Source organism: Strigops habroptila, chromosome 3 (genome assembly GCF_004027225.2).
Source record: "Strigops habroptila isolate Jane chromosome 3, bStrHab1.2.pri, whole genome shotgun sequence".
Taxonomy (NCBI): domain Eukaryota; kingdom Metazoa; phylum Chordata; class Aves; order Psittaciformes; family Psittacidae; genus Strigops; species Strigops habroptila.
The window spans coordinates 66,821,547-66,848,000 of record NC_044279.2 but is presented as its reverse complement, the minus strand read 5'-3'; the positions used below and the strand labels follow the sequence as shown (position 1 = coordinate 66,848,000).

The 26,454-nt window shown below is 41.8% G+C and overlaps 1 protein-coding gene across 2 annotated transcripts in view; it reads left to right on the top strand.

Moving 5' to 3' along the window:
* The window catches only part of TMTC1 (transmembrane O-mannosyltransferase targeting cadherins 1), a 146,400-nt gene that overhangs the window by 60,254 nt on the left and 59,692 nt on the right, over positions 1-26,454 (top strand). For both annotated transcript variants that reach the window (XM_030478263.1, XM_030478262.1), the window contains exons 8-9: positions 10,296-10,485; positions 22,770-22,891. In XM_030478263.1, the coding sequence (XP_030334123.1) occupies positions 10,296-10,485; positions 22,770-22,891 (312 nt within the window). The remainder of the gene's footprint in view (positions 1-10,295; positions 10,486-22,769; positions 22,892-26,454) is intronic.

The window sequence follows — 26,454 nt, the reverse complement described above, 5'->3', positions numbered from 1 at the left end:
CTGAGCTTCTGCTGACCTTAACCCTAGTCTCCTGGCATGAAACTTCATCTTAGATATGAAGTACCTGAAGAATATATCTCTAAATTCTTCTCTGCAATTCTTATTTCTCTGAACTCAAATCTTAAGCTGACCACTACCCTGAACTTGCAACCAAACAACCTGAAAGAGGTCAAAACTTGGTTATCCTGATCCCATGCATCCCTGTAAGCCTGCAGGATCCACCTGCCAGCACGTTAGGCTTGCTCAGCAGTGCCTTCTTTCCTGAACCCAGACCCTAAGCCTTCATTTTGCAATGGTCACTGACCCACTGACTGCTTCAGAGCTAGCTATACGCCCAGCTGCGCTGCTGGCAGTACTCTTCTTGTTAGACCTGTGGGATCACCTAGAAATAAGAAAACAGAGATGAGAGCTGTTCTTTTGTTGTCGTATCTTGCCAGACTCGTGGAGCTGTGGGAAGGCTGATTAGTCATTGTGGATGATAACTTAGGATAAGTTTCTGGACAGGTAGGGTGGCAAATTTTTGGTGAACGGGTGAGTGGTCAATCCTGCAAGGTAAACAGACCTGATGCCTATATCTGAACGGACAGCCTGTGATGCTCCCACTGAATACAGCCATTATCTTGGCAAACCTCTTCCTTCCTCACCTCTTCTTTCAGACTCAAACTGTAACTCTCACCTGAGACTTCAACTTACCATGGCCAGAGCTGAAGCTAGTGATGCAGAAATGGCATAGTTGTAATGAGTGTAGGACTAGGATGTCAGATGGAGCCAGCCAGGCTGAGTGGTGTAGGCCTGGTTTCCAGGAAGATCTGTGTGTCTGGCCAGTGGGAAGGATAGGCAGGGCTGGTGTTCAGCTTAGGTGTAAGGAAGAGGGAGGCTGAAGAGACAAGATTGGTTTTAAAGCCTGGTATTTCCACCCTGCGGAAATAAGAAGCAGTGTTAGCTGAACAATTTGCTTGAGGGTATATCTGGAGGCGATACAACTTTCTGGCCCCAGTGTTAGAGTTGACGTTACCTTAGAGTCTGCGACATCAAGGTTTGAGAATATTCAACATCCCAATAGGTGCTGCTGTGTATGGTTGCTTGCCCAACTGGTGGGTCTCTCATCAGGTGGGAGAGTTTGTGGTTATGGTCCAGCCTCAGAGAAGCTGTTAAGCAATATATGTTCCTCAGCTGCAGACACCCACAGCAGCAGCATATGAAGAGTTGGTGTGGGAAGCTTTTAATGCGATTTTGAAGGCAGTAATTATGTTACAGCACTGAATTTAAAGCCAGGATGTTATTTGCAATTTGGGTTAAACTGGGAGGAAGGGAACAGAAGAGCTAAGTTTGGTGTCAAGACCAGAAGGAAGAAGCCCCATGAAACCAAAAGAAAGGCCAGTGTTGGGTGGTGATCTTAAGGTGGTTGGTTGCTAACACTTTAGCTATGGCTGAAACAAGGGTTAGTGCTCAGGCAGCAGGCAAGTTGTTTTGTAACTCTTTGAAGATCCTGCAGGGCACAAATGGGAGTTGCTATTTGCGAGCAGTTGTTTCTATTTGTACCGAGCTGGCGATGTGGTCATTCTGCATGTCTTGCCAGAGTAAATGTTATGGTTTTCAACAGAGTTGAAAATTATTGTAAGACTTGGCCAACTCTCTGGGGCTAGGAGGAAGGCTGATGACAACAAGTGGAGTAAAAAAGAAAAACAGTAGTTTGGAAATGTGTGGCAGTACTTGTGAAATGTATAAAGTTAGATCTGGAGCTGGGGTCTTGGCTGACATAGGGGGAAAGGAGTATTGTTAACTCTCACAAGGTTTCTGTGTCAGCCGGTGAGCTGTACAGGCATGGTTTGTCCCGAGGCTGGCAAGGGTTATTGGAGCTAAGATTAGGGGTAAGTGTAAGTTATGGGCTTGAAAAAGTATTTGAGTAGTGAGGTCAGATTTTGCCAGCCCTTATGATACTTGTAGTGTAAATTAGATGGCTGAGAGTGTGAGAGGGGTCTGTGCATCCACGATTGTGTGGAGGTGGGGAGCATATAGAAATTAAGGTTTATCAAATGAATTTAAGAGGAGACATTCAAAGCAAGGCAAGGAGGTGGCTTGCAACAGGTAGCTGAGCTGGGAAGCTCCTTCCTGCAGGATCCTGTGGGTGTGCTGAAAGTTTATGCAGGCTCAAAGAGAGATTTGCCAAGTTAAAAAAAGAAATCCAGACTACTAAATATGCAGAAACCACATCCAAATCAGGGACATCATGCTAACTAGAAACTGGCAAAAATTGTCATGTTCTTATATGCTTTGCTTGGCATTAATTTTTGGTCACTGCTGAAGAGAGGATCCTAGTTTGGACAGGGATTTGGTTTGGCCTAGTTTGGCCTTAGAACGTGACTGTATGTTCTGTGTAACCTGCCTCCAATCTTGGACACACAAACATATACATTCAAGATTCATTTAACCATTGGAAGCTGAAATATGCTGAAAGTCTTTAACAAGTTCAGTATGTTCACTAAATTACTGTCCTTAAAATTGCAAGTGATATTCACAAATAACTTAAAACTTAGTGACAAGAATGAAAGCCACATTTCCATGTCCTTCAGTGTGTTGCTTGGCAAGAGTGATCTGAGAAGATGAAATCTGTCCATCGTTCCAGTTCTCAGTGCAGGCAGAAATTAAAGTGTTGAGAACCCTGCTGTACATAAGCCCTGCCATTAGATCCTGTCCATACAGGCTGTTTTATGCTGCAGAAGGGATGTACCTTCTCCAATGACCTACCTTAAAGAACATAGATTTCCAGTCATTGTGATTTGCCATCCCAAAATCTGCTATGGGTAAGCTCGTGCAGTAGAAAAACAATCCCAAAACTCTGTTAAAACATTCTTGCTTGTATTAGATGAAAGTTGAGGAAGAATGCAATTAGAAAGGTTTGGAGAGCTACCCAGCTTTAGGTAAACAGTGTGCTGAAGTGTAGCTTGAGTGTTAGCAGGGCGTTGAGTGGTGGGCTGTCATGCTTCGGACGTTTTGCACAATGTTTCTTTCTTGTGCCATTCTTGAAGGGAAAGAAGTAGGAGGCCTCTAGATAAGTAGATTGTATTACTAACACCATGGTGGTACAAGGGAAAAGCCCATTGTATAGCATGTCTCAAGGTGTGTGAAACCGATTAAGTCCTGCCAGTAATTTCAAAGGAAGTATAGTTGTGTTTTGTTTTTTTAAACTATATGTTTGGGAGTCAAGTTTTATGAATTTCTGCTGGTATTTGCCTTGTGACCTGCCTTGGCTGAGCACTCTGGGCATGAAGCAGGCTAAGCTGTGGTGTTGCATTAAGAAGTTAACGCATTTCTGCTAAGACTGCCTTGAGATAACATTGTCCTATGGTTGAACTGCTCTCTCTGTAAGCTAGTTTTCTGTGTTATTTTGCTGTTTCAAGAAGGTAAATGAGAACTCAGTGCTGTATAAAGCTGAGGAAATGCTTATACATAAAAACTGGCAAATGCTCCTTTTCAGATAGGTTTGTGACTATTTTCTGAGCAGTGCATTTAATCATCCCAGTTGTAACTTCGAAGGGAGTGAATTACTGAGAGGCACACAGCAGACCTGTGTTGGAGAAGCAGATGCCTGTTCCAGTCAGTTCTGACAAGGCAATAGAAGTGCAGCAACTACTCAGATACAGGATTTTCATTGACCTTAAGCTAGGAACTGCATTGAAACAGACCCCTGTGACAGATTAGTTCTTAATTGGCCAGGCTTGCACAAGCTTCCTGAGTGGAAAAGTTCTGCCTGTTTCGTCAGTGCTTTCGATCGTGTGCCTAAAGCCGCTTAATTTCAGCCCTCAGTGAAATGGTAAATGCTCCTTCCCTGGCAGTGTTCAAGACCTTGGGCAACCTGGTCCATGAGACTCCCTGCCCATGGCAGGGGGTTGGAACTAGATGAGCTTAAGGTCCTTTCCAACCCAACCCATTCTATGATTCTGTGTAACCTCTGCAGGGACCAACATTCAGGGCTCACTTCTAGACAAAAGGGAGAACAACAGTGTCGGTAAGAATTGCTGTCATGCCCACCCAGGGGCCAGAGAGTCCATACATTATGTGTAAGATATATTCTTTATTCCAAAGGAGATGGGGAGAAACCTGCCTGGAAAATGGTGCTGCAAAGCAAAGGCCACCCTATAGCAGCAGGTTCCCAGAGGAACCTGCTTTCCCAGAACCACGTGAAAGATTTCAGCACCTCTCTCAGTTAAGTTTTCTTGGTTTAATGAAGAAACCCAGATAGGTGGTGCTGCTCTGGAACTCAGTGTGACAGGCATTTTTAATGGGTGATGGCGCTTCCTGCAAGCCCCGGTTACAAAACAAGCCTCCCCTGCCAAAAGTCTGTGTATGGAGTGGAGAGGGTGCAGCCAAAGCAGAGGCTGTGGCCTCCTATAGACAACATGTTTTGCTTTCCAAAGCACTTTCAGACAGGAGGGCTAGACCATGGCCATCCTCTGAGGCAAAGCAGCATGCCCAGGCCATCCCTTTGGCTCCTGCTGGCACAGAGTAGGTAACTCTCAGGAGTACAATGGACCACTTCCAGAAATGTTACCACAGCAGGTTTATGAGGTCTGGATTTCAATTTCAGGAGGATCAGCCACCACTATCTCAGCAGCTGTCCAGAGGACCTTCCACCCCCTGCCATCTCAGTGAGCCTCTTTTGAAGCAGTTGTCATCCATGGCTGGGGTTTTTGACTGAGTGGCTTCTGGAGAGATGCTGCTGTTGGCAGTGAGCTGAGGATAGCTTTTGATCACAAGGCACGCTTTCACCCGCAGCATGTGTGGGGCTGTGGAGGGAAAACAGTACAAGATCAATCCCAGGTTTTCCAGCATTGAGACTCTGAAAGCAGGCTTGGGTTTCACTGGAAATTCACTGGCTCTTTGAAAGTCTTTACTCTTCAAGAATTTGATATTTTTCAGATTCTTAGCCACAGAGTTGAAACAACTGAGAGTGAACCGTTCATCAGATCAAAGCTCTGCAGGCTGTGAAGCTACAGAGGATAACATAGTCTGCCTTCTCCCTGTGCTCCTGGTGCCCACAAACCCACCTTCCAGAGGAGTTACCTTGCTATTCATCAAGCTGCAGCTGTCTGTTTATCCCTATCTTTGTCTCTTCTTCTCCTATCCTCTACTGACTGGCAGCTCTTTTCCCCTAGATGCAAAAGTTTTGATGAAAGGGAATACAGAGACACATTTCCCAGTTACAAGTATTTTCTATCTAGCTGATACTTGCATTTGGATGTTAAATCTGAATTTGCCTGTCTGTTGCTTGTTTGTGTAGTCTTACTCCACCATCACTGAATGTGCTGGATAGACAGTCTTATTTTAATTCTAAGGCTATGAAAAGAAAATGTTTAGGCTGACAATATACAGAGCAGGAAAACAAACTCATGTGGGAAGGTATGACTGGACTGACAGTTCCCCAGGGAAAGCACAAATATATACAATTTTAAGACAATATCCTGAAATACCACCACCTGGTTATAATTGCAGCCGCATGTGTCCTAGGAGGACATTATTGTGAAGCGGCTCATCAAACACACTTGGTATTGGGGCTTTGTAGAGGATGAAGAGAGCCTTGAGCTGAAACCAGTTCAGCTGTTAATGCAAGTGAGAAGCTCTTTTCCCTAATAAAGGCGCTCTTCTCACCCTTACAGTGAACCGAAACTTCCATGAGTCTTGGCAGTGTGCAGGCTGTCTTCACAGAGCAGTATTAACAAGGTCTGTGACTTCTGAAAGGGCAATGACTATCTTCCTGCTTCTGTCTCATTGCACTGTTATCACCTGTCTACTAGATTGGTCCATTTTTTTTTTCCCCAGCCAGGAGAATATTTTGCCTTTGCCTTATTAAAATCCCCAGTGCAGGAAAATCTTCCACTTGCAGGTGGATACCCCACTGGATCTTTGGTAGTAAGGTGGTTGGTTGGGAATGTGATGGGTTGTCCCAGAACTGGGTAGGTGGTAGGTTGCATCACTGCATGAACTTAGAAAGAATAGGGTCACTGGCCCCTGCTTTTCCATGCAGCTTCAGTGGGGCATGGTCTGAGTCTTGTGGTCACTTGTGTGTTTCGGGAAGAAATCTATAACCTCAGTCCCTGACAGCTGGGAAAAAAAAAGCTTAAAATGCTGCAACATCAGAAAGCAAATGAAGCTCCTCATAAATGTCTATAAATGTTGTACTTATTTTAGCTAGTCTCACAATCCTCGTGTACTCTGATGGCCTGAGTTTGGCAGAGCTGAGAGTAGGGCTTTTCCAAGCTCGTTAGTCTCTATTACAGCAAAGGGTAACAGGCAATCCCTCCAGTATTTTTCTGTTGTTTGTTTATGGCTTTTTAAATAGTATCCTTTACTTTCATTTTTGCAGCAGAAGCAATCACTTTGGATAGCTGTTTTCTGCAACAGGTTCTATATATGAGTCATCTTATATTTATCTCAAACAAAGCACACATAGTACATTTAAACTAAAAAATGTAAAACTAAACAAACTGAATTGCCATGACAACATCTGCTACCTACAGGAGGAGCTGTGTTTTTCTGAACATGCCAGAGATACTGAGAAGTGAAAAGAAACACTTGATACCCCCTGAAACTTGCATTTCCGTGTTCAATTTGCAAATTAAAAAGAATGACTCTGCTGTAATGCAAATGCCTAGGGAAAAACTGATTGCCAATTAATAGGCAGATTCTTCCAGTCACCTCACCAGTAATACTCTGACTTGTTTGGGATTAACTGATAGTGGAAGACGTTACAGGCAAGGATTTTTTCTCCCTTGGAATTCCAGCAGACGCGAACAGCAATATTAGAGAAGATCATTCATTTAAAATGTAATTCACTTAGTCAACCAATTAAAAGAAAATACTTTTGTTGCCATTTGCAGGTAGGCTGCTGAAATGCAATTAGCTCCTGGAATGATTCCAGGAATCTTAGAGTCTTCAAAATTTGCAGATTATTTCCTTGAGGTGTCAGCTTTGGTGAGAGGGTTCTTCCAAAGTTTCTCCTGCATTTAGCTTTATCCCTGGTTAGCCTTGTCATATGAGAGCCACACGGATGTAGAAGAATGCCATGTGCTTTTGAGAGCTGTAAGTGAAAAGCAGCACTGAATTGACAGTGACTATTATTAGCTTCCTGTTATTTTTCTGTTCCTACTACCTAGAATAGCAATAGTTTGTGCTTTATTTTTATACAGCCATCCATCACATTCAAGGACAGGTTACCAATGCTGAAAGCCTATCCAAACTTTTGCTTGAATCAGAGCTCGCTCAAGACCAGTTTGCAGCTTACAAACACCTTCTAAAATCAGGCAGCACCCTTCCTGCATCTTGCTTCTATGCCTGCTGATGACACATGCACTTCAATGAGAGTGTTCAGGCTTGAAAATGAGATACATGGCCAAGGGTTCCCCGGTAGAGTGTCTGGAGAGGCCAACCAGTTGACCTTACATAGATGGTAACAACTGTCACAGGCTTTAATGTAGTTCAGTATTGGTGACAGAGCGTGTTTAAGAGACCAATTATTGCTGTGATGGAAGAGAGCAATTGTCCATCTCCTCGGACACCTGCCTCTGGCAGCAAGTTGTGTGCATGGCTCCCAAGGAAGACAAAAACCCCACAAGCACATGGAAAGAGAGACCTGTTTACAAACCTCTCCTGATCAATGTGTGTCCTGAAGCGTGTCTTCTCATCTTCAACAGCAATGTATCCTAACTTTCCAGCAGAAATGCATTTAACACGTACTAATCTGGCTAGTTCCTCTTGAAATTTGTTAAACTGACTCAATTTGTTATGACAACAAACTGAGTTTAGTTATTCTGTGCTGCATAATGATTTACCAGCTCCTGTCTTATCAGCAAAGATGCAGAAAAGCAACTAGTATGTTCTTAACTGCAATGCTGCAGTTTGCAAAGATCCCAAATGTCGTCTCATTCCTTCCTACCCAACATTCCAGTCTGAGTAAGCAGGGGAGGGTTTCTGGTGTGCGTTGTGGTTTGCATACAGACTTCCATGGATATTGTGATGCTTACTGAAAATGTTAATATGCCAGGGCATAAAAGCACACTCCCTCCAAAACCAGGGCTCTACTAAGGCATCAAGAGCAAAACTAACTCAACGCTTCTGAAAATCCTGTCTAATATACACTCTTGCAACAACATCATATGCCATGACACAGGGTGACATAAATGGACATGCTTTTTCTTTTAGAAATGGATCTCAGCTTGGCTTTTAAGTAAGTATCTGTAAATAAATGCTGGCAACCTTTTCTTAGCTGAAGTTGTATTGAGAATGATACAGAAGTCTCTTTTGTATTGTGGCCAAGCAGAGGTGGGGCCAGGCCACACATAACGTCACGAGTGAGCACCTTGGTGTGATTGAGCTCCATCAGATTTTGCGTTGCTGTGTTCCTCTGTAATGCAAGCCAGAAAAGATGGGCTTTATGGCTAGAAAAGACATATTCATTTCATGAGAAATAGTGAACGATCAAAATTGTAAGAAAAGTTTGAGTAAAATCAGATTATGTTTTGAAGGATGCTTTCTTATATAGAAACTGGCTTTTTAGTCACTGCCTCTGTTAAAAGATGGATTTTTCTCTTTTCTCCTTGTTCCTCCCCACCTTGGGGTGGGGAAGGAGATGAAAACGGGAGGGATGGAAATGTACCAAGTATCTGAAAACCTTGAAAATGTGGGAATATTCCATTTTCTGTCAGAACTGGGAGCTTAGAAAGGTTTGCAGGGAAATGAGAATGTGCCTTTTCTGCTGTTTACAATGAAATGTTATTCCAGCTCTGTAAGCCTCCCTGCTTTTGGGTCACTGTGCTGCTGGAGACGTTTGGGGTTTTGGATGAGAAGAGAAACTGATATCCTATCTGTTCATGGTTATTTAAAACTGTTTTCACAACAATTTAGGCCTGTTTCATCCCTGTGTTGTGGGCCAACACCCAGCTGGGAAATTCCAGTCTGCTTGGAGTCACATTTAGTTTCAGTGTCTTACCCCTTCTGCCACAAATACAATATTATGTTGTAAGTGCTGTTGGAAGGGGCTGCATTTTGACCCCAAAGAGGCATGTTTGTAAGTGGCAAGTGAAACAATCCTCTGTCTACGTGGGTTGACATCTCTTTGTTATCATTTTATTAAACCTGCTAAGGTACCATGGCAACTGGGTGTGAAAACAACAGTCAAAGCAGGCTCAGACGGAAAAAATCCTATGCAGGATAGAAGGGAACTTCATTTCTTGAGTATTTGCTGTCTTTGCTGCTGTGTACGATGTGGATTTTTCCATTTGCAAACCAAGGAAGGGTTTATCTGTTCTAAGGCTGCCATAATTTTGCTCGGTTGACTTCACAATTGCTGGAATAATCTTCAGCCTATTGCATACAAAAGTACTTGAACTGTTTTAAATGTGGTGTGAGGCGGAAGCGCTTTTGGGCAAGTAGGTGCCAAGCAGCAAAAAGCTGGAGGGGAGAGGGGATGTTGGTTTGATTTGATTTTTTTTGTTTCTTGTTTTCTTTTTATTTTTTTTCTTGTTTTCTTTAGCCCAGTCACACATGCTGTTCTCGTTCAGTCTTCTGAAAGCCCTGCATACTTCCCAGAGGGCAGCATGTTCCCCATTTCCATTCACCATTAATTTCCTCTCTATTGAGAATACTAATTGATGAAGATTACAACAATTTGAAGGGGTCCCTACTTCATCATTTCTGTGGCACATCTCAAGCCCTAGTAAGTGGTGATGAGATCAGCCAGCAATCACCTAGTGCCTCCTTTCTTCTATATTTTCTCTCTGTGCTGGGATGCAAAGAGAAAAGACAGAGAGGTCTGGCTTTAACTGCTGAATATTATGCACATAGGAAAACTCCCAAATTGTAAGTTAAACCCAGGTAGAGGAATGTTTTGTATTGCAGGAGTGATGCAGTGAAGTGTCTAACAGTTCAATATACGTAGGTACCTGCCTAGTTATTAATTTATCATTGAAGCAGGGAGAAAATCAGTTAAAAAATCTTAACATTCATGGGAGATAAGGATCTAGTTAGTTTTCCAAAGGCTGGTGCACAGAAACCACACAAATATTATTGATCTTATGTTATTTCTTTAAATGACCTGTTGAAGTGCCCCTCACCTGTTAACATCTCTGTTGATAGAGAGGTACTGTATTGCCTACATGTGCAGAAGTTTTTTAGGTTGTTGTTTGGTTTTGTTTCTTCCCTTTTCCCTCCTCCCCTATAGTATATGGTAATGGCCAAAGGAATATGTTTCATGTGTTGGCAGTCTTTCCATATGTTACATTACCTATTTTCTTTTGCAGGTTTCTAACTTACTCCTACCTTCTGGCCTTCAATGCATGGCTTCTGCTGGCACCAATCACCCTGTGCTATGACTGGCAGGTCGGCAGCATCCCTTTGATCGAGTCCTTCTGGGATGCAAGGAACTTAGCCACCGTGTTCCTGGTGCTGGTGATGACCTTACTCAGCCTACATTGCATAGCTGCATTCAAGGTAACGCCAAAAATCATGCAATAGAATGTTTTGTTTAAAATATTCTGTTTCCTAATCTTCAGATGAAATGATCAGTGAGCACAAGTTTTTCCTCTCAAATGCATTGGACTGAGGTTAAAAAAACCTTGCTACATAAGTAATGCAGGCGAGCTTCAAATATGAAAATGTCCCTCTAGTTGAATGTCTCAGTCTCTAATTGGTGCGATTTGAGGGCAAAACTTGGCCTAGAGTCCTGCATTCAACTACTGTTAAGGATCCAAACCCCACTGAAGTTAAGTGTCTCTGCCTCTATCATAGTCATTAGGCTCTTTGTCACTTGCTTCAAACAGGACTGGGAACTGTCATCTGCAGAGCCATTTGAAAATAAAATCAATTATTGTATTTGTACCTTTGCTGTGCTTCTAAAAGCTAAACGTTGGATATATCTTGATGAGAAGATTTCTCATCAGCAGAATAATGGAATGTGGGAAATCTGAAATGATCTGGAAATTGTTATTTAGCGTAAATAATATAGCTGGTAAGCTGTGCTTTGCAATTCAGCATTTCAGATCCACCATTAATCATATTGTGGATATGAAAGTGAGGTTATACTAGACTTGTCAGAGATCAGGTATGCACTTACATGGAATGTTTTTTTTGTGGATCATAGGTTGTTGCAAGCTATTCCTCCTTCAGTTGTGTTGGAAGGAAGGTGTTGGTAATGATTTTTGAAACAGCATGAAAGTTTTTCTTCCTTAAATATATGTATCTTTGAAAAGCATAGTAGAGGAGCGTTAGGTTTTTAATACCCATGTTATGCTAAAATGTTCAGGTCATGTACATACTTCAGTCTACCCTGGCAGTCTTCCCTCTGCTCCTGATAACAGACAGAAAATTAACCAAATGGTTTGAGACTGCAGATTCATTAATTTAGATTATACATTGACAGATGCTCTATGAGAAAATACCCTATTAGATATTCACTAGTTCTACCTGCAGGTTGTACACCATCTTGTATTCCTCCTGCTTTCATTACTTGCTGCTAGAGATATTCAGAAGTGTTTGTATTAGACCTAATCCTGTTCCCATGGAAGTTAATGATAAAATTCTCATTAGCACAGTATTGAACACTTCTAAAAAATCTTATCCCATATTCTTTGAAGTTTCAGTTGCTGTGAGTGAGATTAATGTTGTTGGTTAGCTGGGAAAAAAATCTTTCAGGATTATGCAAAGACATTTGGTATTATTTTATTTTGGGTGAAACGATAATCCAGAAGGATTCCTTTGGGTAACTGAATTATTTGTTTTCTGTCAAACTGCAAAACAAAATATTTCAAGACAGTTTGTGCATTAAGTGCCTAGATTTTATATTTTTATTCCTTCTGGCCTTTTTTTAAAGGCAAAACAATTCAGTCTGAATTTATGAATACCACTGATTTGAAATGGCAATTTCTAATTTTTTTGTGAGAATAACTTTGCTGCTTTGCTCTTAACCACTGTTAATGTAGCATTAATCAACATGAATTTCACTCTTCAGGCATTTAGTTGCTGGATGTTTTGAAATTAATCTTGTAGATTCTTTTGTGTTTATCCTTGAAAACCCCAGACACAGAATAAATTGGATCTGAAGTGATCTGCTTTTGTGGCTAACCCAAGTAAAACCAGAACCATCACGTATTCTTGACAAAGTGCTGTAATCAGTCTCTGCTCTGCTTCCCTGCAAACCCACCATAAACATGGAACTGGTAATAGTTCCTGGACGTCAACATGCTTCCCCCAGTCCTAGGTATAATTAGAGATAACTGAAATATTCTGCTTTTCTGGAAATTCTAAATTTCTGAAGCTCTTTTCTCTTTTATTTTTAATGATTCTTGTAACTACGGTGATACTGCCATAACTGATATGAAGGTGATTGTGCTGAGTAGTGTGGACTGTTGACGTAAGCAAACAGTAGGAAGAGACACATTTCCTGGAAATACATTATCCCATTTGGCTTTGGACGCTTTCGGGAATATCTTCTACAGCAAGGAGGGGGAAGTTCAGGTCACATGAACTGCAGGCACAATTCATTGTGTTAAGCTCTTAAGAGAGCTTCTTTCCAAATGCAACAGCCTTTCATATAATACTGCTCCCCCCAAGAAGAACCATCTTTTTGTCAAGCCCCAGACAGGCTGTTTCTCAGTATTTTGCAGGTTGTAGGCAGAATGAGACACATCGGTTGATGTTTCATATTGCATAAAGTGTAAGATAGTCTGCATTCTTTCTGAAGCAAACACACAGAACTGTCCTAGCAGACATTTTTTTTTTTTCTCCTCGTTTTTCATTGCGAAGTCTAACCTGGAAGCAATAGCTTGCAATTTTCTAAGGAATGGTTTGAGAGTGAACAGGCATGCAGTTTGTGTGCCTTTCATTAGAGTGTGTAGGTATGCAGGGCTAAGAGAGGGCAAAACCTCGTATTTGTTCTCATTGGCACGAACGCTTTCGATTCTGTGGCACGGAGAATGGAAATGCTAGAAATTATTTTGGCAGAAGTGAAGACATTTGTGCACTGAACACAAGAACTGATTTTCAGTGGTAAGAGGCGATGTGTGTGCGTCCACAAACAAGCTCACAGGAGACTTGCCGAATATATTACATGTAATTAAGAGAATGCATGTATTGGATTTCTGCCTTTGTTGCCTTCGAATTTTAAACAGATCTAATTTGTTGTTGACATTTGTGATTAGGGTAATAACCTCGCTGGCAGGTATATGTAGTGCTGATAAAGGACATCTAAGGCAAGAAGCTTTCTTGTTCCATTTCATTTTGAGAACGCTGTTATACCTCAGAAGGAGAAGAAACAGTGCAAGAGTTCTACCCAGAAGTGCTTCACTTGGAACATGTCTGTTACTAGATGGAGGTGTTAATGCTCCCATATGAAGAGAGGCTAAAAAAGTTGAGGCTGTTCAGCCTGGAGAAGAGAAGGCTGCGTGGAGACCTCCTAGCAGCCTTCCAGTATCTGAAGGGGGCCTACAGGGATGCCAGAGGGGGATTCTTCATTAGGGACTGTAGCGATGGAACAAAGGGTAATGAGTTTAAACTTAAACAGGTGAAGTTCAGGTTAGATATAAGAAAGAAGTTCTTTACTGTAAGGATAGTGAGGCACTGGAACAAGTTGCCCAAAGCAGTGGTAAATGCGCCATCCCTGGCAGTGTTCAAGGCCAGGTTGGACAGAGCCTTGGGTGACATGGTCTTGTGTGAGGTGTCCCTGCCCATGGCAGAGGGGTTGGAACTAGATGATCTTAAGATCCTTTTCAACCCTAACTATTCTATGATTCTATAAGACAGCTCTCCAGTTTGTTATTGTTTGGAGAGAGAAGCCTTCCTTCTCATCCTCCTTGTGCACTTTCACTGTTGTCCTCCTTCTTACTTACTGAGGAAGTACTTGAAAAATTGCTCTGTGAATTCCTTGTATACAACTTTCATTCGCTGGGTTGTTTTGTCTGCGTAGCGCTATTCCCTCTTGCTTATTGGCTAAAGAGCTCCCCATCAGCAGCTCCTCAAGAAGGACTTGTTACTCTCTAGTGTTTAGGTGCACAGCCATGCTTGTCGCTTGCTGCAGACATCCGTCCCACACATGACAATTAATTTCCATCTTCAGAAGGCCTGACAGGATTAAAGAAAAGGCCTGCTCCTTGTATGTCCCACTGTCGGACTAAGGGACCTTGCTGTCACCTGCGGCTAAGACTTTTCCATAGTGACTAATGTGGCTAAGCTGCAGTCCATCGTTAAGCAGCTCTTGGAAACTTTGAGACTTGATTTTTTATTACACAGATGGCAGGCATGCTCTGCAAATTTGCCTCTTTTGAGATGTTCTAGCCAAGGTGCCAGGAGTCACCAGCAGGTCTTGAAATCCTCAGGTTCTCTTCAGCTCATTGCAATGAACTTTCTCTCCCTGTCTGGTTGGTATTCAAGTAGCGTGCAGGGGATGTGACCAAGGCTGGGGATGCTATTGCAAATGCCTGCATCCCAGAGAAATAATAATAGTTGGGAAAAGAGGATGAGATTTTTTCATTGTTCATTTTCAAAGACAGCCTCAGCTGCAAGGCATGGATGTGGTCTGTCTTCCAACTCTAGGACTAGGAAGATTACAAAGACACCAGTGAAATGGATGAAGCACTCTTTTTGGTTGCCAAGCACACCGGTTACAAGGCCTGAGAAATAATGTCTGATGCCCAGGGGCCCATAGTGCTGCCTTTCTATGATGGAAGAAATTACGAGCACCTGGTGAACTAAAGAGAGGACAACAATTCTTGGTGTATTGTCAGAACGAGTTATTTCTTTGGCATGTCCTAATAATTCAGTAAGCATGAAAGGAAGACCCTTCAGATGTTTAAAAGGCCGCTCTGTGTCACATTTTTAGGAAGCTGCTTAATTAGCAGTGTGATTAAAATGCAGCTTGTCCTGTAGTTGTAGTTGTGAAGGTATGTACAGAGCACATGGTGGATCAGATTCCTGTTTCTATGTGGTACCTGATACGTGGAGGGCTGATAGTGGGAAAACTCATGCGTGTGTGATGAGGTAATTCAGAGCAAAGTGATCTGAAAAAACAATTTGAAACAGTAGCTTTGGTACCTGACCAGTCTGGGGGAATGTATTGTGCTTCATACTCCTAGGTCCTTGTATTGCATTTATACTCATGACCAGCACCGTGGAGGTACATTATGGTGGTTCACAGCACCTTCTACTTGTTCAGCAGTAACACATAATGGTGTGCAGCAGTTTGCTTGTGTCTGAGGAGGGAGTGCTACTTATGTTTTACATTAATTAAAAAAAAATCTCTAGTGTCCATTAGGATTTACCTTTTTAAAGAACATGCTTTGCTGCTCTCTGTGATGTGGCTACATATGGTGCAGGAAGTTGTGATGGTTTTCAGCTTATATTCATTACAACGTGGCTGAGATGTATATTATTATCCTGATCTTTCATATGCTACAGTTGGTTGTTTTTTACTTCAGGTCTAATTTTAAGGTAATGCTGCCTCTTCACATTTCTATGCATAGTACTTCTTAGCCAAGAGAAGGCATTTTATACCAAAGTATTATGACTTTAATTTGTGCTGAAATTGGCACCATATTGCCATTTATCTGGCGGTTTATATGTATGAATATCATCTAAGCATATTCCTCAGTCACTCACAGACTATATTTCTTAGATGACAATGTTTAATACCATCAAGGAGAGAAGTGCATTTGCATCTTCTTTTTGTGTGCATGTTTCTGTTGTTTTTGCTAGAACTCATTATGTGTATTCTGTCATGCTATTTACTTTATCCTGCACTCCTGAGACCTTTGCCGCGTTTCCAAGGTTTGGCATTTCATTAATAAATCACAGCTTACAGACCTTTCTGGGGAACAATTGCCTTTTGTAATATTCTACGGTAGTACATAGTTAGAAAGTATGTCTAGCAAGATTCATATGCCACAACACTTCTAGAACAATACCTGCTTCAAAGGCACGGCAAGGTGAATAAGGCTATTTATTGACGGAGTCTCTCTGACAAGCTGGAAACCACAGTCATTTTCCTAAAAGGTCCATTTAAAATAAATCCTGCTTTCATTTTCCTGAGGGCTCACTTGAATTCCTTCCACACAGAGAGAAGGTCAGGACTGATGCTCTTAATCCTTAGCAGCGAGTTTTTCTGTGCTGCTTCTGTTGTTAATGTTTGCTGCAGGGAGAGAGTAATAAGCCAGAAAGACTCTGTTCAGTGGAAGTTAGAAGGGGGGTGGGGGGGGAACCCCTTGTGGGTGCCCTGTGTGTCTCACTGGCTGTATTTCTGCTCTGTTGAGTGGTTGCAAGCAGATCAGGTGTGGATTCCTGGTGGGGCTGGAAGAAGCAGGAAAGCCTTCCCAGGGTGCTTGCTGTGCCAGCTGACACTCAAGTGGAGGAAGTAACCTTCCTCAGTCTGTATGGCATTGCCGTTCTGAACTGAAAAAGCATGCACAAGAACTGTCAAAATACCTTTTGCTTCAGATTTTTTTCTCCGATAGATGTTTGCAATACCAGGTTTGGAGTGTGGTACTCTGAGTAAATATGACAATAGCTTAAGTAGTTCTGATTTGGCTCTCTGTAAAGATCTTGCTAAATAGACTCTCTCCTACAGGAGTTTTGTCACATTAGGTAGGTCATTTTCATAGGGGCAAGGAGTTCTACCATTATCAGCATATTAACACTGAATTACTATGTTGCCAAAGATACTCCTTTTGTTCCTACCTGGTTTCTTCTTCTGGTTTGAGTTAATATTTCAAGGCCCACTCAGGGCTGAAAGGTTTTTGAGTGGCACAATAGTAGGCATAATAGGAGAGGGTAGGTGGAATGAGGATCAAGAAATTTCTAGCTGGAGGAGATAACGATACTTATTGTGGCTACTTGGTCTTAGTGCCAAACTATTGCATAATTTTTGTTAGAATCCTCTTGTTACATGTTACCTTTTAAGAGCAAGCTGACTGTGAACAGAGTTGCTTTTCCAAACATCACGCTTTTACATACTGCAAGCAGTGAGCATATGTTTAAATTTAAAAAAAAAGGGTTTTTTTCCTTCTTTTTTCCCCCACATGTAGTGGAGCAGCCTGCAGTCACAGAATGAAAGGGAAGAGCGAAAAAAACAACCATAAGGTCAAAAGCATTATTCTAATTCCTGGAGCAATTTACTGACTTTCCTATTTCCTTTTGGAATGTTCCACTTCTCTTTTAAAGATGTACGTGCTTCTGCATCCTGCTCAAATTGGCTTGTCAAGTGATATTAGAGGTTGCAGAGATTAAGGATTGGGAAAACAAGTTTATACCTTCAGGGAATTTTGGAAACCTGAGTAAGAAAGACCTTATACAACTGAATGGACAGATGGATAGCTGGGGCCTACAGGGGAAAAGAAAATAGTAGTTATCAAAATTTTACTTTAAGATATTAAAATAAAAACTGAAGTATCAGTAGAATATACTTCTGTGCCTTGCTGTGGGTTATGAGATTGGGAAAGGACTACTTTCTGCTTTTATTCTGTAATTGAAAGTCTGAATTCCAGAGCTGTTGAGCATGCCCGGTGCTCAATGATGTAACTAAAGTGTTTAGGCACTTTCAGCATTTGTAAAAATAGGCTGTTTTACCTAGTGGTACAAACCAGTACTTGCTTCCTTCTGGAAGTGGAAAGTGAATGATCTCATCAAAGTGGTCTAAGATATGTGCCAAGGATTTCTCTTCAGATAAGCCTGGGTCAGGAAGCCAATGATACTTTGAAGGGGTTTGATTTGTTTTCTGACTGGTGTATATTTGTCTGTGCTGAATAGGTGCTGCTGCTGGTGAACTGGAAAGTAGTTTTTGTGTTGCTGAATGCTTCAAAAAGGATCAACATGCCACGTAATTAATAAGCAGTGAGTAGTGATGGTCAAAATAGTGTTGGAAATCTCCACGGCTTTGGACTGTCTGTGAAGTATAACATTTGCTTAATTCTAGTCAGTAGAAACTGGGTGGTTTTATCAAGACTTAAATGATCACCAGGGAAAATAGAGTTATTTTAGGAAGACAGTGAATTGCTATGCCTGGCATTCAAGCAGCTCGCGCTACTGAAGATGCTGGAGTTTTTTATGAGATGAAAAAATAAAACTCCTGATAAATTGAAGTGATTACAGAATTTGTGGCTTTTTGTAGGAGCAGGCTGATGAAGCCTAGTGTCTGAGCCAGGTGTAAAGCTCGGCAGTTACCTTTCGCTTACCAAATGTTTGAGTTTTTCAGACCATCTGTTGACACCTGATGTTTGGCACATCGGAAGTGGTGGCACAGAGCAAAACAGCCACAGCTCCACAGTGCCCTTCTGTTTGGCCACAGAACATAAAGAGGTACTTCTCCCATCCTGATTTCTGCTAGTGATCTGAAGAAGACCGTGTTGATGGCACATGGAGCACGGTACAGCTTTGCCATGACCTGTTTGTGACTGCACGAGTGAGGCAGGACTTGGGAACACCCAGTGCTTGCTTCTGCAAGGAATGAATCCCAAGAGTTGATTCCCAATTAGCTTAAGTTTGCTGTTTATCATTGCAAGAATGCAGTGTGAATTTGACATGTCCTTGTTATCTTTGGTACCATATATGTAAAAAGTGCAAGAGTAGATGCTTGCAGATCCTGACCTCTTGCCAGGTGAGATGCTGCTTGTGATTTGGTGCAGGCCAGTGAGGAGTCATGTTGCCGAGCTGCTTGTGGCTTCACGATGGACTAGTACAACAGTACTAGTCATGGTACATGAATTAAGTTTGTGTGTAGTTTGCACTAACGGTTTGCAAAAATGGATGTTAGGAATAAACTGAAGAAGTGTGATCCTCTGTCTGTGGTCTACAGTCAGTCGTATAGTTTCTTTGGATCTCTGTGTCTCTTTTGATGGATAATGCACTTACCTCCTAGGCCTGCAAGCATTTAAAAATGTGTAATAGCAATCATTGCTTTTATACAGTCATGTACTACCAGCTTTCCTGGATACTAGCTTTTCTGTGCTTGCAGTCAGATGTTCCAAGCATAATATCTCGCTGGCTGCAATGGACCATCCAGAGCCCGAGACCTCTGTGACAGATAGGAAGGTAAATTTGTATTTCCAAAAGAAAGCACTATCTCTAAGAGGAATGGAGATGTGTCTCTCTAAAAGGAATGAAGTGACCTATAACTTCTATCCTAGCTCTTTTTATTTTAAGGAAAAGGGAAGACAAACAAAACTGCCTACTACTCTTTAAAAGCTTTGACTACTGCTCTGGGCCATCTTTAGCTCAGCTGTCTCTCAAGAGCTCATATGACCAGAGTAGTTAAACCAAATGGATGGTCCCGATACTTTTTTGTTTGTTTGTTTGTAGGCTTTTTGTGTTTTATTCCCTTAAAAATAATATAACAAGCTACATGTTGGGTTGGGGTTTTTTCGCTAAGAAAGGCATGGAGGACATCTATAGCTTGTGTTAGATGGAAGATCCTGCTGCCCTCTGTTCCTGCAGCCCAGAATAAGTACTGGTCCCCAACATTCCTGTGCCATTCTGTCCTGCTTGTTTACTCATTTGTAAATCTATCAGCCTCTCCAGGGGAAGGGGGGAAGGGGGATTAAAAGGTGGATCTACTAAGTAAATTTTGATAGGGGAAGAAGATAAAAGAGAATGTGGTGTTTTATGAGACTTGTGCTGTTAACTTTTAGCTGTCTACAGTTATCACCTGAGATATGCAGAATCCTTTCAACATATCGTGGTTGCATTTCTGTCCTTTTTTCTGTTTTCTCTGAGCTGCCTAGGTGAGTGGATGATAGCCCTTGCTGGGAAGGCAGGGATGGATAGCTCTGCTGTGCCACCAGCCCTCATGAGGCTGGGATAGAAGAATGCGCAGTTCTTCCATCAGCGCAAAGGCCGGTTTTGCTCATTATCTAATCAGTCAGTAGAAACTATTCAGGGAAATGAGAAATAAGGTCTAGCTGAGAATAGGGTGATTTCTTATTTCAGTATAAATCTCAAACTACAGGCAGGGCTTCCTGCCCAGGGGCTCTACCCAGCCTCTCCTCCTGGGCAGGACCCAGCCACAGGGCCAAGGTGTCAAATGCATGAAATGTCTGCACAAGTTTTGAAAAAGTTAATGGCTTGGTAGAGGAGAGAAACCCAAACTGAGCTCTGGAGTGACTACAGCATGAGCTCAGCAGTTTGACCTGCTGGCTCGCAGGCAGGAGCATGCATAGCACAAAATCAGGTGAAGCATGGCTTTCAAGGACCACCTCTTCACAAAAGCCTCAGCCTGAACTGAATGCTTTTAAAACAACTGCCAGATGTTTCTTGTTTCAGAAATGAGCACTAAGGAAGGCTCTGCTTCTCCGTGAGGCTGGTTTGTGAGTGCTGGGCTCCCATCTCTGAGCCCTGCCTAAAGGACTGAGCTGGCAGCCCCCAGTGGCATTAGAGTGAGATTTGTGGAGAGAGAAAGGACATGCAATACCATTTTCTCCTTCAGCCAAGCTAATTCCTACATTTTCCTCTTTCTGATTTCATGTACAGGTTTTATTTATCTTTCTTCAGAATTCAGTTTCCTTTGCTTATCTGCAGTGCTGCAGCTTTGAATAACACTGTGTCTTTCCTAGAGATACTAACCACAGGTTGCTTTCCCGGTTACTAACTTAATGAACAACAACTAGAGAAAGATTTGATAGCTGGTTCATTTGAAATCAAGAGCATATTTTAGGGACAGAGAACATCTTATGCAGTAGCAGTGCACTCCTTTGGGTCCAACATACCTTCTTGTGCCTCTAGGTCTTTGTTGTTAAACCCCTGGAGTAGAGCAGTGGCAGCAAATGGGCACCATAATTAGGCCAGAGAAGGTGGGAAGAGAGTGTCAAATGGTAGGAGCGAAATGGAGTAAATGTCCAGAGCTGCACGGCAGGGAAGTTGGAGTTGAGCTAGGACTGATAATTTGCGCTCAGAGTTGAGAAATCACTTTTAATCCTCTTTTTTTTTAATTCCTATTCAATTTTCTATTGTAATTAAAAGCCAAAATGACCATTACCAGGCATCTATGCTCATCAGCTTTATGGATTGGTGTCAGCTTCAGCTCTGGGAATAATATATTTTAGGTGCTGTTGTGACTGCAAGAAGGCAGTAGTAACTGTGATTCCAAGACACAGAAAAAGTGGATAATAGAAGCAGGTAAATATGGTGCTCTTTAAAGCAGATATTGGTAAAGTCTGGAGACATGAATGCTTCTCCTCTCACTGCTTCATATTTCCTCATTGAGCCGCAGGAAGCCAATGCAGTTTTTTGTGATTCTGTGGTTTAGCTCCTCTAAAGCGACATCGGTGCCTCCTGACATGTACCCTTGCATTTGGTACCCATAAAAAACGTTCGTCTGTCCCACAGAGTAGGATATTTTTATATTATATATTTTTATATTATTATATGGGAATTATATATTATAATTATACTATTATATTATATGGGACTTCTGAATTTCAGCCACCAACTAGGCCAGTGGTAACTGGTGTCTGTAGCTGTGCAAAAGCAAGACAGGTTGCACTGCTTGGTCCCACATCATTGATTGGGCTCCATTCCTCTACTCAAAAATCTTGTTCAATGTTTCTAAATTTAGATCCCTTCAGTAAAGAGAAGTCAATTTGCTCTCCAAAGTTGAGAAATTGCCCACAACGATTAGAAAGTGCTGCAACCATTAAGTTATTCTGGTTGCATCTGTTTCTAAGCGTGACAAAGCTTCTCCCAATGGCTGCCAAAGGGTGTTGCAACAGCTCATGAAGCAGTGGTATGGCAGGGCAGGAAGGCGCGGATGTCTGCCTGGGTGATTTAACAGACTCAGTGCTACGCTTCCGTGAGCCTGATGTCATTCTTTGATATCATTGACAGAAAGCATGAGCTAATTCACCCTCTTGGGGTGGAGCTAAACTAACATGCCCGAGGAGGCTTGGGTCTCCCTGTGGCAGGAACAGTGGCTGCTCCTAATGGCATCCTGAGAGGCTTGTGCTGGCCGTGCAGATCACAGTTGATTTGAAGTGCATGTGGCAATTCAACTTCTCCTCAAAGAGTGAGCCAACATTAAAGTGAGCTCAAGTGAAGGGCATTAACTGAGCTCAAGTGAATGATGTTAATTTTGGCATCTAGCATGTTTCAAATTTCCAACTCTGTATGAGTATGGAGACCTTGTGTGAGAAAGTATCATTTCAAGTTTAGGTATTGTCTCCAAAGGGATAAAATGACTGCATTAATATGCCATGTGGGGCTAGTTTTCTTTACACAAAATGTGACTGATTGAACAGCTTTTTCTCAGCTAATAAACATTCAGGATTGAACACAGCAGTCTGTGTGTGAGATATGCATTTGTGTATTTACATACAGCCAGAGTGTGGTAGACACGCTAATGTATACATTCACACTATGTTATACTTATGTATTACCAATTTTAGAATCATAGAATGGTTAGAGTTGGAAGGGATCTTAAAGATCATGGGGTATGTTTTAAGTGTTACTTCTGCCATCTCAAGAGAGCTGCATACAATAGAGCCGACCTTGAAAAAGATACTAAGGTTAGTAATACACACTGTGGTTAGTGTTTGTGTGCTTTCTGGACATATGAGAAGCACAAACAGTGTGTATATATAGAAGAATAGCATCTTGAAATAATTTCTTTTAAATGCAAAACATACCAAATGTTAATCTAAGTTGCCTTTTTCGTGTATAAGAATGTCAAAAGGAAAGGGGAAAGTTAGTGCTGAATTAAGTTGGATTTGTTTAGTTGATATTTGTTTAATTTTGTGTTATTGCAGAAACTGGAACACAAAGAAGTTTTGGTTGGCTTGTTGTTCCTGGTTTTCCCATTCATCCCAGCCAGCAACCTCTTCTTCAGGGTGGGATTTGTGGTGGCAGAGCGAGTCCTTTACATGCCGAGGTAACTATTGCAATTGAATTCCTTTCTAATGAGACCACCATCCCATTTTATAAAAGCAGGTACAATTGCTTCTTTCCTTTTACAATACATCAAACATTATATTGCCAGTCAGTGTGCTCTCTGCCTTTGAGTTTTGGTGTGTTAGCATAAGACATTTAATAGTCCGCTGAGAGCAGGTTTTTTTGCTGTGCTTGAAACAGCTCAATACAGAAATTAGGTGTTGTTTTTTGAGGAGAGACCTCCAAGACTCTCTTTCTTAGTAGTATTATCAGCTTACATCGTTTAATGTCTTTACCTTAAGGAAAGCAGCTGAAAAGTTAATCTGTCACATTTTTAGTGTGGTATTGCTCAGCTTTCCCACTATATTAGGTGGTCAGTACAAACAAAGGTGACTTGCTGTCTTAAAAGGCTGCTGGCATCAGTTGTGAAAATACGCACATGACCTCCTGCCTGTAAGCTATTGACTGAATACACATCTAAGAGGGCAGGATTTGCAGCTGTTGAAGAGGGTGAAGAAAAGCCAGCCACTTCTCCATCTCTTGGCCTCTGCCCTGGTATTTTCCTCAGATTCCAGCCTCCAGCAGTTGTCACTTCAACAGTCTGTGTGCTTCTGATTGCATTTACTCAAGGATGTCCTTACTTTGATGGCCTTACTTCTGACATCTCCACAGTATCCAGACCAGAGGCTGAGGTGGCAGTAAGAGGATGTTCATCCAAGATGCACTAGACCATTGCCCATTTCACAGAATAACAGGGTGGTTGAGGTCGGAAAGGACCTCTAGAGGTCATCTGGTCCAAACCCCTTGCTCTGGCAGGGCCACCTACAGCCAGTTGCCCAGAACCATGTACAGACAACTTTTGAATATCTCCAAGGAGAGAAACTCCACAACCTTTCTGGGCAACCTGTGCTGGTGCAGTTTGTTCCAGCTATGAGTATAAATGGCTCTTCTTGGATGCTGCAAGTCAGAAAGCCCAATTCTGTCCTCGGGTCAGCATCTGTTATCTCTAGTGGAAACTGCCATTGTGGAGCTGTTGAAAAAGCCCAAGTCTTCAATTTCACTCTGGATGACTTTGTGACAACTGAAACAATAGTTTAATCCCACAAAATGTTTAAATTGTATTCCTCAGAAAATGTGGATCCAAAAATCCTAAGAAAAATGCCTACAGGTGGTCTTTAGCAAAGCTGTACACATATTCTGATCATTTGTATAAGCACTATCACAAAAGGGCTGCTTGTTGGTGTAAAACTCAGGCTGTGTAGGAGCTGTTGCATTTATTACAAGCTTCTCATGCAGTTAGACTGAATCTCTGTGCTCTGCTATATACTGATATGCTTTTGGGGTCAAATCCTGCTGATTTTATTCACATCACTAGCACTGCTTTTATTTGCTGAGAGTATACCTGAAAGTATAGTGAGTGAAAGTTGTCCCTTGGAGTTATTTTGCAAATGATATCCTCAACTAATGGATCCTGCATCATTTCAAATTAACTTGGAAATCAGATTGCTTTAAATTCATGTAACAGAAAATGAGGAAACACATGAAAGCGCAAAGCTATTAAGGAAACAGTCAGCTGAACACAGGGCTGTGTTGAGTGGTTGCATTTCTGAATCTCAAAAGAACTGCAGAAAATACTTCAGCCGTCAGCAGTTCCTCGTCCTCCTCCAGATGAGACTGCTGATATAATGAGAAGAGGGGCAATGAAGAAGAAAAAAGGATATGTTTGTGCAGAGAAAATTATCAGTGCTAACATGTGTGCATATAGTTTGTGTAATGCTGTTCATCTCCCTGAGGGCTTTGCAAATATATGACCTACAAAATAGGTAATTGATAGATCCTGTTGTTTTTTTATTTTTCCAGGCAGGAAAACTGAGGTAGATTAAATGATGTCTCTGGAGTAAGTCTGTGTCGGAATGCCCGGATATCATACTTTGCTCAGATTGCTCATGTCCTGCTTTGCAATATTTGGTTATTGCTCCTACCCCAGGCTGTCAGGGAGCTGGCATGAAAAGGGAAGGCAAACCCTGGCAGTTTACAGGAATGGTGGGCAGTTTCCAGCACAAGGATCTGGAGAGAGCTGAGCTCTTGGCTCCAAGTTACCAAGAAATGAGCTCTCTTGCATCCTCTGGGTGCACAATGACATGAGTGGTGAGGGGGACTTCTGTGAACGCTCATGACTGTGGCAGAACAAAAATAATGCATTGGGGTTTTGTTTGGTTTTCTCTTTGTTTGTTTGTTCCTCCCCCACCTTGGGAGGGTGGCAGTTTAATAACGATGGCTTTAGGAAGCATTCATGTTCTTTATTTAGAACAGCCTTTAGCAGTTTTCATATGTTACATCTTGAAAAGGGCTTTTCTTATTCTTTACCATTCCTTCTCTAAAACTCAGTTAGCACGTCAGAGGTGGTTGTTCACCTATATTTAGACAAAAGTTCTCAATTAGGTAGAGAGAACTCAGTGATCTACGGGTTTGGGCTTATGCTGGAAGGTGCTTTTCTATCTCTGTTTCAAGTAATAGCCTTTTATCAGTATTTATGGATGTGACAGTTGTGTATGTGTGTCGCAGCCTGGAGCCCTAATTCGGTGTTGCACAGTAGTTACCTGGGCAAAATGTCAAGCATTTTCTTCTTGATATAAGTTAAGTAAGGACCCAAGGATTTATGTAAAAGATGTTGTAAATAGAAAGGAACAGGGAATAAGCCTTTTGCTTCATGTCTAATTATATGGCTGGGCCTTGCCTTCTGGGGATTGATGAGTATTTGGAACAATTCCTCTTCTGTCTGCAAGCTGTGCTGCAGGGGAGAGGGATATAAGCTAAGTCAAAATGGTTGAGTGTTTTCTTTAATTGGCTTTATCAAAACAGTAATATTTGGAGAAAATATTTCTTGTATTCAGTTTTCATTTGAGGCTTACAAGCACTTATTTGTTTAAATCAGGATTTTTTAATAATAGTATTACTTTAGCCTGGAAAATTTCAGAGGAAAACTATTTGTATTGCGTTTCAACTTCAAATTTTAATTTTTCTGTTGTCCTCTTATTCTTAAGAGGGGATAACTTGTTTTCAGGAGGGCTATGGGTATGAAATACGTATCTTGGAAGTGGTGGCCAGGATACAACTCTAGGCCACAATTTTCCAAAGAAACATCGCAATAAATAGCTGGATCAGTGAAAGACATAAACCACTACATTTTTTTTCTCCTCTTCAAATCCTAGATGTAATTACGCTTACTGCCTATGTGCTAGTGTCCTCAGAATACCACAGACAGCCTAATTCTTTGAAAATCAAGAACAACTATGTACATCCAGTTATCCTGAGCTGTGAGCATTTTCTCTGTGCTTAGGAGCACTAGCTTGTCCTCTGTGTTGCCCTTCACCACGCAGAAACTGGAGAGGCAATGCAAACTTGTGGGCTGTCCAGGAGCTGCCTGCTTACTGACATATCAGCAAAGCTGAGGTTGCTCTCACCTCATGGGATCGGACCTTTCCTACCAGAGCAATTTCTACGTCTTTCTCATCTTTCACTGTCACCCATATAGCAGTGGTTCCTGTCAGGGCTGCTGTATTG